This window comes from Colius striatus, chromosome 1, assembly GCF_028858725.1.
Source record: "Colius striatus isolate bColStr4 chromosome 1, bColStr4.1.hap1, whole genome shotgun sequence".
Classification (NCBI taxonomy): domain Eukaryota; kingdom Metazoa; phylum Chordata; class Aves; order Coliiformes; family Coliidae; genus Colius; species Colius striatus.
This window is the reverse complement of record NC_084759.1, coordinates 6,546,763-6,563,175: the sequence shown is the minus strand read 5'-3', so window position 1 is coordinate 6,563,175 and position 16,413 is coordinate 6,546,763. Positions and strand designations below refer to the sequence as shown.

Genomic DNA, 16,413 nt, shown 5'->3' with positions numbered 1-16,413 from the left:
AATCAGTCTCCTCAAGTCATGAGAATGATTCTTGGAAATTGGTCCCTATTTTGAGAGAAAGATAGGCATCTTTCAAAAATGTCATGATATATGAAAAAAAGTTCCATAAACTAGAATGTATTTGTGTCCTTCTAAATGAAAATCAAATGCCTGGAGATTTTCTAAACTTCAAAGTAATACACAAGGCCTCTAAAAAGAAATGAAACAATATTGAAAGCAGCAACTGCAAGTTACATTTGTCCTCTGAGGGAATAACAAAAGGTCATATGTATAGTTGGAGACTTTCATAATTTGTGGAGTAAGAAGAGCACTATTAAGATAACAGCAATCTGCTTCTACTAAAGAGAAAGTTGGTAGTGAAATCAGAGCAATTAATCAGCCTCACAAGCTGCACATTATTTGAAAAATTATTACAGCTCAATGGTTTCAAGATAAAACCAGTGTGGCATGCTCACCTTTCCACTACCTTTGCAAAGCCTAATTCCTGAATGTGAACATTAAACAATATCAGTTTGGTTATGATCATACTACTGCCCAGTAAAGCTGTGTCGAGAATGAAGCAATCACACTTGCCAAAATCCAAGTATAGTTTTTTGCCAAGTTAACATAAAGCATCACATACTCAGCACAATTAATTTCTGATTAAAAAGTATCTCAAGTTTTAAACTATTACTTGACAATTTACAGGTACAAATCACTTGACATCTGACTGAATATGTTAACGTAAGATGCACAAATGCACTTCAATTGTCATTTCTTCTTATTAAAAATCTTCAGAAAATGGGAATTTATCTCCTGTAGGCATCTTTACTTTCTGTTGTCCACCAACTAAGTCAATCTTCCATAGAAAATTATGAGAGATGAGATTATTGAGATCAGGAAAACAGAGATTATCTGTGGTATATTTGGATTTGCTACTGTATAAAAATTACCATTGAGGTTGATTCAGCAGATCAATGCAATAAAAGTAACATGGGGTTTTATTATGTAAAAAAGGGATGAAAAACGAGTCACAGACTCTTAATGGTTGGAAGAGACCTTGAAAAATCATCCAGTCCACCTCCCCTGCCAGAGCAGGACCACCTAGAGTAGGTCACACAGGAACTTGTCCAGGTGGGTTTTGAATATTTCCAAAGGAGATTCCACAACCCATCTGGGCAGCCTGTTCCAGTGCTCCCTCACCTGAACAGTGAAGAATTTCTTCCTTATGTTTCTTTGGAAACTCTTATGCTCCACATAGTACCCATTGCCCCTTGTTCTATCATTGGACATCACTGAGAACAGCCTGGCTCCATCCTCCTGACACTCACCCTTTAGGTATTTGGCCCCATGCTAGGGCAGTTTGTAAGGACCTGCAGCCCATGGGAAGGATCCATGCTGGAGAAGTTGTGAGGGACTGTCTCCCATGGGAGGGACCCCACAGTGGGAAGTGTGAGGAGGCCTCTCCCTGAGGAGAAGCAGCAGCAAAGTCCATCTGTAATGAACTGACAACAGCCTCCATCCCCTGTACTGCTGGGGGAGGGGAGGAAGCAAAGTCCTGGGAAGAGGAGGGGTGGAGGGAGGTGTTTTAAGATTCAGTTTTACTTCTCCATGTTCTGATGGTTTATTAAAAAATCAAAAGTTTTTTTCTCCCCAAGTTGAGTCTGTTTTGCCCGTGACACTAATTGCTGAGTGATCTCTCTGTCCTTACCTTGACTCATAAATCTCTCATTCTATTTCTCTCACCCCTGTCCATTTTAGGAGGGGGAGTGATAGAAAGACCTGGTGGGCTCCTGGCACCTAGCCAGGGCTAAACCACCACACTCTTTCAGAGGGTTTATTTCAGTGCCACACAAAGGACTTACTGCTTGACAGTGGGTTAGAGGGTGTCCAGAAGAATGTTTAGGTTTTTTTTTTGTCAGAAAGTCTGCTTCATAAGCCTAAGTGTGTGAACTAAAGACTGGTAAATGCAGGGAACTTGCTTCTTAAGTATACCCCTGATCTGGATGAAACGACATGCAGTCTAAGTAGTCTAAACCAAAAATGTATGAGACATTACACATTTTCTATGCTGTGTCCACTGAAAGCAAAGGGACAGACACGTGTATAACTTTTTACAGTTCAGTAACTCCCCCCTACCAGTCTGCTAATGGCAGCATTTCACTCAAACATCTATAGTAAGAACTTGATTGAATCCAAAGGCCAGGGTTATTCACAGGCAATTGAAAATGTGTATTATAATTTTGCAGAATAGAAATGTGAAGGAATAAATTAGATACATGACCAAGAGTTGCTTTCACTTGTTGGATTTATTGATATTTCTGCCTATATCCACACACAATGAAGGTTTTCTTCTGATTTCTTATGTAACGTGATATGTAGTACTCTGATGTGCAAAGCAGTGCTAATTCCTATTGAAAATAAATCTCTGAAAGTCTTCCAATTATTTTACTTTAAAGAGTTGCTTTTCCTAGTTAAAAATCATGCCTCTGTTGAAGCTTAAATATTCAAAGGGGATTTTTAAAAGGGAAACCAAGAAAAAACTGACATTTTTACACCAGAATTGTTTTAGCCCCTTTTGTAAAGCTGTTCCTTCCTAAATCAGTATATATTAAAAAAATAGGTTTGAAATATATTGATTTTTAGGTAGAAAAATAATGGGTATGAAATAGAAGCAAAATAAATGACACTGTAAGATCCATTCTGTAGTTTTTATTTGGGTTTTGGACAACAACAACATATTTTATTTGTTATCCATTGTGCTAAAATCCATTTAAGTCATTAGATGGCAGGATGAAGGTTTCTCTGTATTTATGTGTTTAAGGAGAGTTGCTCTATGTTAGTTCATTAGTCTTCTGTTATGTGGCACCTTTCTCACTAATGATTGCAACATATTTTATAAACAGGATTGAAATCAATCTTGTCAATACTGATTATAAAATAAAAAGATCTCTTATCTCACTGCAGAAATAGTCACATGCAGAACACAGCAGTGATTGCCAGGACAAACACTACTGTGGTAAGATTCAAGGGCCAAAACAGAGAAGACAAGCCAATACAGCTTTTAAAAATTAGCACAGAGCTATACCAGATTTAGCTTTGCCATTGTAATCCACATTAACTGTCAGACTGAATGATGAGTATAAACAAACACACAACAAAAATGGTGTTTAACAATTTGGAAAATATAAGAGTCATTTGAGATAATAAGATAATGATTCCAATAAAAGCCTTTAGAGCACTGACTGCCTCTCAACAATTTGTAAATTTTTCCCCATTTTTTTACAGTCAGAATAGGAAGAATTTATTTTTCTTTGCATTTTTCTTTATATTCCTCCTTCTAATGTGCTAAAGTGCACTGGCTGACTGGGAGAAAGCTTAAAATTGGCCTAACCTCTTCATTTTGGCATCATCACAGCCCTCACACTTGCCCGCACAGGAGCTGTCAGAGAGCAACTGCCACACTCTGGAAAGGGTCAGAGCTCCTGGTGTCCCTAAGCAGGGATCCACCAAAACAGCTGCACAGCCATCTGCATGGCCATGCTCAGGCATGTGTAAAACAATATGAAGATTTGATTACAGCTCAGGAAAACATAACTGAAGTAGTTTGAAAATCACTTCTTTAGGACACAACTTGAGTGTATCTGCACAGAACTCAGCACAGACAACACAATTAGCAAAGAAAACCAGCAATAACAATAAAAATAAATGGTAAAAATAGTTTTAATACTACTATTAATGACAGCAATAACAGTAATTTGGAAAACTAATGGGAGACTGAAAAAATGACGAATTCATTGGGACCAAAAGGAGAATAAAGTACATATTCCTTAGACCTTATGACTGTGAGAAGACAGTGGGAGGAGGGAAACAGCAATGGTACCTGAGTGAAATTATATTAATCTTTAGTTAAAGATGAAAGCAAAATTAAATCCCATCATAAAATAAATAGGAAGATTCCCATCAATTTCTGCAAGTGATGCAGCAAAGCTAGCCGTATAGCTACTTTCAACTTGACTATACAGCATTTTGGAAACTAAAAAAGAAATAAATTAGGCTTATTCTATGCAACAGAGAAACTGAGATGATTCACATGTTGATAAATTAATTCTTCTCATTATACAAAAAGATCTAAAATTTACAGCCAAAGAATAGAGAACAAACTCCCACAAATGTTTAATTGTGCTTAAAATGCCACAGAATAATTCGTTTTGTACCATCGAAGCTTCCTATCAAATTTATTCCCACATCCAAAGCTTGGCCAGCCAAAGTTTTGAAGTCACTGAACCTAGAAACAAAGTTAATTAACTGTTTCCTTTGTTATTCACTGTAGTCCAAAATTATAAGGAATAACACAGTATAATAGTATGAGGGCTTTTTAAAAATCTCAGTTAAGAAAAAGCACCCTGATGAAAAACAGCACATCATGGGATGCCGGGAGGTTTTTTTCTAACTGTTGAGATGAAAGGTTTGAAGAATGTCAACAGTAGCAAAAGGTTTAATTACATGAATTTAAATCATTAGAATGTTAATGAGGCAAATCATGAAGTTTACCAGTTGTATACCAACTGTAAAAAGGAAATTTCTCTCTGGTGGTCCAGTGGAAACATTACATTTGAAAATGCTTTGTGAATGCTAATCCTTGCTGTGAGGCCTCTTCCCTCTGAAAACACTCAGGAATTTTTGGAAGAAAGTGGCAAAGAGGATGAGCAGAGCTACCATTAAAATAGAAACGTGTTAAGGTACCTTCCTAAAACAAAACAGTAAGATGGGTTTCTCATGCCACTGAGCTAACAGCTAATGAAAATCATGACAAGTCTCCATCTTGTATGCCACAAAGCTAAAACTACCTTGACCTTATTTAGGGGTCTATCAGGCTATTAATGTCAGAGAAAAGTATGAACATTTTGATTCACCAAAATTTTCAAATCCATGTTTATTCCAGTGCTTAAAATTTGAAAATGACTAATAATTTCTGTGTGGCATTAAATGATTTCCTTAGCTTTGTTATGGTAAATACAACGAAAATTACAATTACTTAAGAAAAAATAGGTTTTCATAAAAAAGAATGTTATTCTTTTAAAAAACAGCATTTTTTTTTCTCCAAAAAGATGAATGGACAGCATTAACAAGTTGTCACAAAAAGCATCTTAAAAAAGCCCAAGAGTCAGGCATCAAAAACTAATATGTCAACGATTTTCATGAGATGTATCACTTGTATATACCCACCGGCTTTTTAATTGTTTGTAACAAGTTAATTTAGAAATGGTACTCAGATTTGTGGAAAGCACATTTAAATGAAAGAATTATAAGAAAAACACTTAAGACTAGAGGAAAAGAGGATATGAGAAAAAGAGTGTGATCATAGGAAATATGTTCCAATTGGTAAGATCTAAATAGTTCTGCCTATTTCTCTCATAGGCTACTGGGACTCCAAGTTTGCTTTGAGGCTTGATGACAGGGGCTGAATAGATGACTAGTCCTGAATATCAGCACTTCTGAGTGTTTTAGACATGCTATGGTTATATGAGAGGACTAGATACTCTGTGCTCACATAATGACTGCTTTTGGCTTTGGACAGAAACTTGGATTCTCTGATCCATAAAATAACTTGCTCCAATAATATTAGATGCTTTTTGTGGTAACTACAAAAAATGGCACTTTTCAGAAGCTTGAATAACTAACTAGCTAAGTCTAAGGATAGTTAAACAGAGTTGTCCTTAGGCATTTACAATCTTCCTCCAAGTATATTTGGAAATCCTGACAGTGCTGAAAAGGCAGGTGCATGACTCATGTTCAAGATTCAAAATAACAATTAAATCTAACTTTCTGTTATCTCTCTGAATTATCTGTCAGAAAAATAGATTTTAGAGCATACATGCCAAATTCTATTTCCTGTAAAATAAATGACATTATGATGATTGGATTATCAAACACTTAACTCATCCAGCTTGGGAAGACTTTCCTCTGTCGTTCCAAATATTTGAGAGACAAAGTTCCAGTAATACCCCATAGAGTTATAAGTTGTGATATAGACCTGACACTGTATTATAGCCTGTACTATATATGGCTGGGAACAAGTTAATTTTCTTCATAGTAACTCACACATTGATTTGTTGCAGAAACAATGTAGGTAATACACCAATGTTTAAACTATTACTGAACAGAGCTTGTCCAACATCAAGACATTCTCTGTTCCCCATTTTGCCCTTGCTTCTCTAACCTGAGTCACAGGAGAGAGGAGTGAGAAGAGTGTTTGGCTATTGGCCAGAGTCAACTCACTACAAGCTGTTTTAAATCTCATTTTGAAAGGTTCACTGGGCTAGGCAGGGATGCAAACATGTATCTGGCCCAGTGACTGCGGCACCCTCCTAGCAGAGGAAATACCATGAAATGAAACCAAATCAAACTAAACCAGGAGTAGGAATGAAAACACAGGTCTCCCAACCCACTGAACCAAATATGTTAGAGGAAGAGGCCATTTTTTTTGTGATATGTATGTCTGCCTGTCCTATTTTGAAAAATGATCATGCATACAAATCCTAATCAGAAAAAAAAAAGACTATTTCTAAAGAAAAGACCCCATGCTTTTTGAGGTAGTGCAGCAGTGGCTTGGGTTCAGCTGATATACTTCATCTTGATATTTCTTACTAGCTAGTCTAAATCTCTTTGATAGCACTGCTATGTCCCATATCAAAGCACTACAATTCTTTCCATGCACCAGGTAAGAGCAAGGTGACTAATTCAGAATTGTCTATTTTTACAACAAGCACCTTCTGCTTATTTATCTAGTTCGCATCAAGTGTTGGAGACATGGGCACTTCTTCAGTCTACTGTCAATATTTCTCTAGAATGTGTTCAGTCATTTGTGCTTTTTTTAAAAAAAAAGAGAAAGGAACACTAATATAAAAACGGTATAAAAGTGTATAAGTATTGATAGACTGTGTTATGGGAATAAATCATATTGATTGAACATCTTGTCACTACTGTAATTGCAATGATATTTAGGACTTTGAGCTTTGTAGCTGCAGAGTATCCTGGGCACAGGTCCAGCACTGGAAATGAGAACTGGGACTCACAATGTCATTCTTAGTAGATTTAAAGAACACTAAGTGTAAAATGTCTCATGAAAACAGAAGAAAAGCCAGACCTATTGAAAGTGGGGACCACAACAGATGGTTCTGATGTAAGGAAGGAAAACTGAGACTTAGAAATTATAGGAAGCACTTTAAGAAAGCTGAATGCTTTCTGAATGAAACAGAGACATTTTATTCAACTTTTCCACCCTTCCCACTAGCTGAAATTCCCAACAAGGCATTTAATTCTCTCCTGCTTTCCAGCAGTGTCATTCTTCTAAATTGCTCTTGGCTGTGATCTTTGCATGTGTTCTGCACAGTAATTTCTAAGTTCTATGAACTGTCAGAAACAAACAATCTGTCCAAGGCAACCCCTATTAAACTTCCTCATCAATACTCATCTAAAGGACAAAACCCAGCAATATGATTGGTGTAGGTGGATAATTAGGCTTATGCACTGGTATCGTAAAAAACAGATGTGGACAAAACACAACAGATGAGTGACATTAATTAGGAGTTTTAAAAAGATAACTAAGAGAATGCAAGGAGAAAGATTAGATACTAGCTGGCCAGCTTCATTTTCTTGCTTTTCTTCCCACTAATAACATAAGCCTGTTACTCCTTTTATTATGGATTCACTTTGTCTTTTTCTGCGTTCTTTGTCTTTTTCTGCGTTCTTTATCTTCTACCATAGTTGCTTTTACATTCTAAAATGACAATAATATCACATACAAGTAGAAAAGCAGATTTTTGAAACTCTAATAAAAACATGCAAAACTCTAAAATTGTTTTTTCTAGAAGGCATAAAACAAGATATTAAGAAAATATGAAGCCATCTAGTTTGTGTTGTTATTTATTGTGAACAGATTATACCTAAAAAAAGAATATGTTCAGACAAATGAAGAACTATTTGCACCATTTTAATATTACAGTGTGCATCAAAGTATCTTCTTAATAATTAGGAGGGTGTATACTCCTCTAAAAAGAAAATATTCATACTTTATGTTACTAGTATGGAGAAAAGGCTTTATGAAATTACAGGGATTTTTTTCAAACAAAGGCTAGTTTTAAAAATTACCGTATATGTATACAAGTGTAAACCACAAATTACATGCATATAAACACCCTTTTCACAGTTATTATTCCTAATTTCTTCTTCTAGAAAAGAATTAACCGTGTAACTGTAAAAAGATTCATTGCAAGATTTGTTCATAACTTCTGTGCAATACTTAATAGAATTTCTGTGGCAAAACAAGCAAATTCTACATATTAATTAAAAAATCAGTACTTACATAAGGGATTGTGTCCAAGGTGTCTGTGTTGACAATTATAGGGGCAGGGCTTGCCTGAAAGGAAGAAAAAAAAAAAAGAAGAAAGAAATTTCAAAATCTGAAATTCATTAATATTGAAATGCCCACAAGGATACATCAAATTAACAGTCTAAAAGCCTGTCTTCCCATTGAATTCACATTGTACAACAGTACATAACTTTGGGTACTGTTTAATGAAGGATGAAGGAAATAGATTCTCAGCCTCCAAATCACAGCTCACTGTCATCCTTCCTTTCAATTTCATTAGGCTTTGGATCACATCCTGAATAAATAATAACTATTAATTCACTTTTGAGTAGAACTGTAAGAAATACAATGTATTCAGTTTACAAATAGGAGATCTTGGGGATGAGGGTTTCAGCTTGTCTTACCTTACAAGTCCACTTTTTGTGTTTGAGCAAAACCAAGGTGATCAACTGATCTTTACAGGGGATAAACCTCAAAATTTAATGTTTACACTACTTATCAGTGTATCTAGGTATATAGTATATCTATATTATTAATATATATTATGATATCTATGTCAAAGCTATATATTCTTCATGGTTCAGGTGCACTCAATTGCTGTTCAGTTTGAAACATAGACCCACTTTAGAAAGACTTATGAGTTGGTAAAACTGCCCGATTCAATCTTTAACTTATTGATGAAACTCATATGCAGGTTAGTTTCTAGCCACTTAAAATGCCCTAACCATTTCCTCTTCCCACTTTGGGATGCAGTAGTGGTGACCCAAGACTCAACTGCATAATCTTGGCTCAGAGTCTGGAGAAAACTACAGAGTTGTGAGAAAGTGTAGAGTAGAGCCACACACCATAAGTAAAATGAGAGACAGAGACAGGACTGCTGAGATGGGATTGTTAATAGCTCAAGGATTCAGGAGGAAAAGGATCACCATGTAGTCAGTGTAGTACAAAAAGTGATGGAAGGTACTTTTCTGCCTGCTTAGTGCCTGCTTGGTCAGGAGAGGCTCTTCAGGCATTGTATCAGGCTGAAGAACACAGTAATACCTAGGATAGCAGCTCCTTAGTTCTCCTTATCTGCCTTGTATATGCACAGGCCAACGAATACCTGACTGTACTTTAAATTGATACAGACCACAGGGGCTCTTTGTGCATGGTAGGTGTGATTACAGCACTACTGAAAACACTGCTCATATTTCCATTGTCAGATTTTCACTGGAGGATTTCAAAATCTAAGTAACACAACCCAAATTCAGAGTGTAATATTAGTGCAACAATTCAAATACTTTGAGAATATCAGTTTCTTTCCAGTTTTGTTGCGGTTATTGAAAGACAATTCCATGTTTAAAGAAATTTTACTTTACTACACAACAGCTGCTGATGAGGAATGCCATTATCTATAGACAGCTGTGTAGTCTGTGAATAAAAACTAAAAATGAAATGCATACAATTTGGTGTGTATACATTTCATGGTATGTATCAATTATCCTAGTAAGGTATATTTTAAAATTAAAATGCTCAGTATCTGAAAAGATATTATACTCCCATATCCATTTATTCTCATGGTGCCCCATAACAAACACTGGACACTTTGGAGTGATAGATAAAAGCTGAAGGCCATATGATTATAATATTTTTAGTTTTAGGCATATGGAATGATAACAGCATCGTCACTGCAGATTAAACAAGATAGTTCCTTTTTAGTTTTTACTTACATGAAAACTTACCTACAGGAGAAATATATATTTTTTTACAGTATTGATTTTATCTTATTTTTTACATATTATACAAAAAGCATCTTTACATTGCTTTAAAAACCAATATCTATTAAAATAGCTAACTTCTTTCAGCTGTCATTTTTCAAACGATTCTCATACTATCGCCAATCAATGCTAATCAAAAAACAAAGCCTTATATCTGCCTCAGATTTTCTTGAGGTAAAGCTGATGAGCTTTCTTGATCAGAAACTAGTAATTGTGGGGAACACTACAAAAATAATATATAGAAGACATGGAATTTCTTCTGAGAACTTAGTTACTTCTGTACTTCATCTTACAAGCACAAAAAAAACCTGCAGATCCTTCACAGTATCAGTTGCAATTGCGTTCAGAAGGACTTCAACAGCCTTGCTGGAACCCTGTTCCAGTGCTACACCACCCTCACTGATAAAAGTTTTCTCTTTTACCTACTCAGAATTTCCCTTAAAGCAACTTGTGTCTGTTGTCTCCTACTTCTGTGTATCTCCGAGTTTGGCTTTGTCTTCTCTCTAGCCATCCCTTAGATGGCTGAAAATGGCAATGCGATTCTTCTCACAGCCTCTTTCTCTCCAAGCTGAACAAACTGAACACTCTTGTTTCTTGAATGTGCTGTGCACCAGACCCAGTCACTGTTCTGTGCACCACCATCGTAGCTACCCTCCATCCAGCATACTTTGGCATTTCAGGAAATCCAGAGCTAGACACAGTACTCCTGATGCAGTCTCACAGGCAACTGATGTCCCTCAAACTGCCGAGTTGTTACTAATGTAGTCCACTTTGCTGTTACTCTTTACCACTCACTACAAGGAGACATGGCTGAGTCATGTGCAACTTGTTCTTCACTCTGAAAAGCTGCTGCTTAGCCAGAATGTGTCTACCTGGGACTGCTGCACCTTCTATTTTGTCCAGGTTCAGAAATTCCCCACATTGAACTTTGTGGAGTTCCCCTCAGGCCATTTCTCCTGCCTGCTGAGATCTCGCTGAATGGCAACTGTCCAATGAATCGTCTGCTTTGTCCAGTTTGGTGTGTCTAAAATCTTGCTGACAGTGCACTCTGTCTAGTAATTCTGATTATTAATGAAGATATTAAACAGCACTAGCAGCAGTATTAATTCCATGGAAACACCACAAATAATATACCATCAGTTGCTGGACTCTGAAAGGCTGACCAGTACCCTTTGGATCTGGTGGTCTAGCCAGTGTCCCGTTCATCTTCCAGTATATCCATCCACTCACTACCTCTCTCACTTGTCTACAAGACTGAGAATTTGTGCTGAAAGCCTTACTAAAATCAAAGCAAATGACACCTACTGATTTCCCCTCATCTGCAGAGCTAGTCATCTCATCACAGAAAGCTGTCAGGTTGGCAAGGAACAATTTACTCTTTGTAAATTGATCTGCCTCTTTGCAATCACCTCTCCTCTGTACTTCAGAAGTTTTGACACAGATTCCTGGAGGCACCCATCGGGATGTTTCTGTTTGTCAGTTTACTGCCTAATCCTGAGTCCCAGGTTCTCGCTTGACCTGTCATTCTTACCATGGCAAAGGTCTGAGCATTTAAGCTGCTCCTTTGTATAGTGTGATCCTTCCCTGCCTAGCCTACCCACAGAACCTCTAAAGAAGCGGCTTTCAAGCAAGAATATCTTTTAGAGGTCATTTAAACACAGTACTTGATGTATTCTTTACCAACTGGAAAAGCTGGACTTCAACTATTAAACTGATGATTTACTGCTACTGAGGTATTCATCCTGATCAGACAGATGGGCCTGAGAAAATTCACAGAGCAAGTTTCAGTTGGATATAGTGACTACAATCATTCAGTCACAACTAATATCTTCAGTGCATTTTCCTTTTCTGTTCCTCCTGTTTCTATCTGTGCATGTGTATGTGTGCAAAAGTGAGTCTGTGTGGTGACTGAGGTTTTCTTTTTTGACTGGGAAAACTGATTTAATACAAACATTTTGCTTCAGTGTCTCTAACATGGCAATTTGAAAAAAACTGAGCTGTAACACTGCATTTGGAAATGATTTTAATGTTTTTTGTTAGTATTTTATTTCTAGCTCATGCTTTAAAGAAAAGTAGAATGCTTTAATCATGCAGAATTGAGAAGACAGGTTGCAACCACTGGAGAGAGCTCCAAATATAGTTCTAGCCATGGAATACACAACAGCATTCAAATAGTCTTGTAATCACAGGGAAGTTACTCAAGGGATAGGTCAAGAGAAGATCAGTAGCATCAGGTAGTCAAAAGGATTTTGCCTTCCAAGATGACATGCTTATATCTATTCTGACTTAAAAATGTGTAACTTCCACTGTTTCACAAATAAGATACCCAGATATCTGCATACTTCTTGTAGAGAACACTGACACATCTATCATAGCATTTCATCAGCTCATGAAGAATACTTCAAGTTGTGCATAAATTAATACATGCAAGAAAAATTCTAGACTCTCTCTCAAAGCTCTGCTTACAGTGTCTTTGCAACAGCACTACCTCTTGTCTGTCTTAATCTATATACCTCCACAAATATAAACTTGTAGCTCTAAGTTTTGAGATGGGCTGAGAAGAAGACACGGGTTTCTGGAAGACAAAGATAATGACATTATTCCTAGTTCTTCCCTTTGACTTGCTCAGAAGCCATTTAATTATTCTTTACATAGCTTTTCCCAGATATAAAAGAACTCTAGAAAAAAAGGCTTAGATTGGACACAGCTTTAAGAGAAATGACAGTTGATAAGAACTAAAAAAATTATCTAAATGTAGGGAGTTTTAAAATGTGACATGTCTAATTGCCTAACTTGCACGATGAATTCAAATCAGTAGCAATTAGTTCTGCCCTTTCTTAAGTCAGGTGTTATACAGAGGGCTCACAGACTTTGCAATTGGATTTTAAATCTAGGAAGAGGCCATTGTGAACATATTCACAATTCTGCAGCTGCAAAATAAGTCCAAACTAATGAGTAACAGAGGGGATTTGACTGAGTGTAGTCAATTGAGTGATCTTGTTTTCCTCATTCACTTTCCTTTCTGCCCTGATTCTTACCTATACATTAAGTATTATGCTGATAACGTACTATGAGGGCTGTCAGCCTCACAACTACTGCTCCCCACACAGACCTTTTCCCTGCCCTTGACTAGAAGCAGTGCTTTCAGCTGAGGCATCTTGCTGCTTTAAAGAAAAGGCATCACACTGACAGCTGCAGTGACAGATTGGCATAGCTGGGACAAAACTTGAATAGCTTTGGGGGAAAAAAAAAGAAAGAGGAATGTTTTTTTTTTCCTTCTTCAAAGACTTGGGCACAACAGACTTTGCTTCCACAAATCTATGAGATTGTCTGACTTTCTGCAAGCTGAACAGTCTTGTTGCTTTTCCACCGAAAGCACAACTTAAAAGCAAGATACAGTGAAAGCACTTGAAGCCAGTAGAAGGAGAACAGAAAGGCACACAGTCTACTTCATGAGCATTTACTCTGCTACTAAATTCTTTACAAGTGTATGACATGACTCACACCTCTCAGACGAGATGAACTTTTCCTTTATCCCGAGTGCTGGCATTATCCTGGTTGAGTGCAGCACTGATAATTCCCTGTTTTAACTATGCAGTGCTGTATTCAACACCAGACCATGCAACTACTTTCCTAAGTAGTTATAGTATAGTAATTATATATAGTAGTCATATATAGTATAGTAATTATTTTATAAATAAGGAGCATAACACATTGTTTCTTAACCAGAAAACACTAAACAGTGTCCTTATTTTGAAACTATGCACCAATACTTATTCCCAATTGTATTTGGCTCAGGACTCTCAATTGCTTGTTTTCCTGTTAAGGAATCACCATCATTATTGACATTGCTACATTTAAGTAAACTCAAAAATATTTTATTTGGGATAGTGAAATCCAGAGTAGTACAATAGTATATGCATGTAAAAAGTAAGATCAGTTGTCAGTGGCTTATTACCATCTTTTGCAGACACTTGGCTGTGTGGAATCTGTCAGAGTTAGGGGCTCACCTTTCCAGATAGTCAGCCCTAAATTCTAAATCAGCCTCTGGAATATTCAGCTGCAATTTCATTTTATGTCAAAATGTTAGCATTTTTTGTCTTAGTAATATGAAGTAGAGCTTCTTCTATATTTGTACATGAATAGGGCATGCTGCATCTCTCAAATACAATGTGTCACACTGTTTGAGGCCTTCAAACTAATTCTGAAGGTAACACTGAATTAGTTTAAATTAATTTCATATTTTCAAAAGTTTCACAACTGCAAGAAATAGATTTACATTGACACACAATGGCAAGAAAGATTAAATGATAATTTAGATGTCAAAACAGTAATTCTCTGGCATGCTACGAGGCCTCAAGATCACAGAACACACAGAACCTTTTGTCATATTTACAGTGGAATTACAAACTGTAAGACTATGAAAAGAGAAAAAGTCATTTGCTCATTACTGAAAAGAAAATACAAAAGATAGGGAGCCTCTTTGAACATCTAAAGAATGAGTCTCCAGCAAACAATCCTACCTCTACTTAAAGACATAAAACAGAAGTCAAAAGCAGCTTTGCTTGCAGGCTGCAGCTGCCAAGAATAGAAGAAAAATGTCTCAAGAAACCCTGAAGATTTTTCCCTACACTGACAATAAAACTTCACAGAAGGCCATTTAATTTAAAAGTAAATAGCACCTTTTAAAGAAGGTGGCCTTATTTTTGGTCTTAGTGTATTCATAATCTGTAGGAACAATTTCCTGTGTAAAATTGTGTTTTCTGTGGCATTATTTAAACAGAAAAGAATTTAGGCCTAAGGAAAACCTTACAGTTCTGTGTGGATCCACAGGCTGCCAGAATGAAAAACCTCCTACTTTACAGCTGTCAAATTTCACCTGTACTGATACTGTCTGTTAGCAGTTTGAATTTGCAATGATTTACATACTGGTAACTTTTTGTCCAGTATCAGAATCAGTGAAGGACACAGTCAGTGGAAAAGCTCTGTAGAGAGTGAAGGATCATTATGGTACATCTGAATTTTCAGTGGAGATATTAGTCAACTAAATGTTATTACCCATTAAATTCTTAGGTGATAACCTTCCTATTGCTAGACAGAGTGGATCCATCTGTCTGATTCTAGGATGCCAAATGCTATAGTAAGACTCACACAGCGGTCCCATTATCACATCTCTACTCACTCACAAAGCAAATTGATGCAAACCGTGTTATGCCAGTGCTCTAGTTTTGAACAAAAATTTGGGCCTAAATTCCATTTTTAGATACTCTGCTTCAGCACATGTTCATGGCCTTTTGAAAGGGAATGGCCATAACACATATTTATTGCATAAATTTCTGCTTTGATCTCTGATCTGATCTCAATTGTTCTTCAGTCTGTGTCTGTGACTTTTCTTGCAGTCTGTGTCAGAGCATATCTCTTAAAAAAAATAACAGCTTTAAGCAATCCAGGCAGTGCCAGTTTCTAGTATGTTCTTAAGGCAGGGTCTAGAAACTTTAGAATTGAGAACAAAATTAGAAATACATTCCATATGGTCTTTTTATATGTGTATTATCCTCAAAATTCTGACATCTGATATATTTTTTTTTTCAGCTTGCAGGTAATTCATAACAATTTTTTAAAAAAGATTAAATATTTGAAAGACCTTGCTGCTACCATCAATATTCGTGGAAAGATATACCATAAAAGAAAGTGTTATGGAGTGATGCTACTAAACACCTAAGAGCTAAGCTAACTTATTTTATACTAAGAATTTTCTGAAACAGGTTATATCTTAATGGCATTCTGCTACAACTGTCAGATCTAAAAATTTCTGAGTTCAAGTTCCCGCAAAACTGAAGTAAATGGTAAAACACTGATCTGCTTCAAAAGAGTAAAAAATTAAGCTAATATGTTAAGATAAATAGTTTTGGTTTTCTCCTGGTAGGGTTTATAGAGCACGCATGCACTTAGCCAGCAGGTTCATAAAAGCAATAATAAGTAAAAATAATTTAGAACAAAAAGAATAAAATAATATTCTGCTTTCAGATTGTTTTGTATCTTCTTTTTAAAGCACATTAACTAAGTAAACAGAAGTTAAAAATCCAAGGAAAAAAAATAACATGAAATGCTTGTTACCCACAAACTTGTTAAAAATGGCAAACTTTCTCATTGGTTTGAGCATTCCCCTTTTTTTCTTAAACATTAACACTTTAACTTTTCCACAGTTTGCCTAAGTATTTTAACCAGGGATTGATGTAGATTTTCTATAAAACAGTGTAAATCTCAAGAAGAGCTGCACAACAAAACCAACAGGAAAGTAAT

The 16,413-nt window shown here is 36.3% G+C and overlaps 1 protein-coding gene across 7 annotated transcripts in view; it reads right to left on the bottom strand.

Annotated features, from left to right (window-relative positions):
- The window catches only part of DLG2 (discs large MAGUK scaffold protein 2), a 1,019,609-nt gene that overhangs the window by 401,559 nt on the left and 601,637 nt on the right, over positions 1–16,413 (bottom strand). For all 7 annotated transcript variants that reach the window (XM_061990809.1, XM_061990848.1, XM_061990864.1 and 4 more), the window contains one exon: positions 8,348–8,401. In XM_061990809.1, the coding sequence (XP_061846793.1) occupies positions 8,348–8,401 (54 nt within the window). The remainder of the gene's footprint in view (positions 1–8,347; positions 8,402–16,413) is intronic.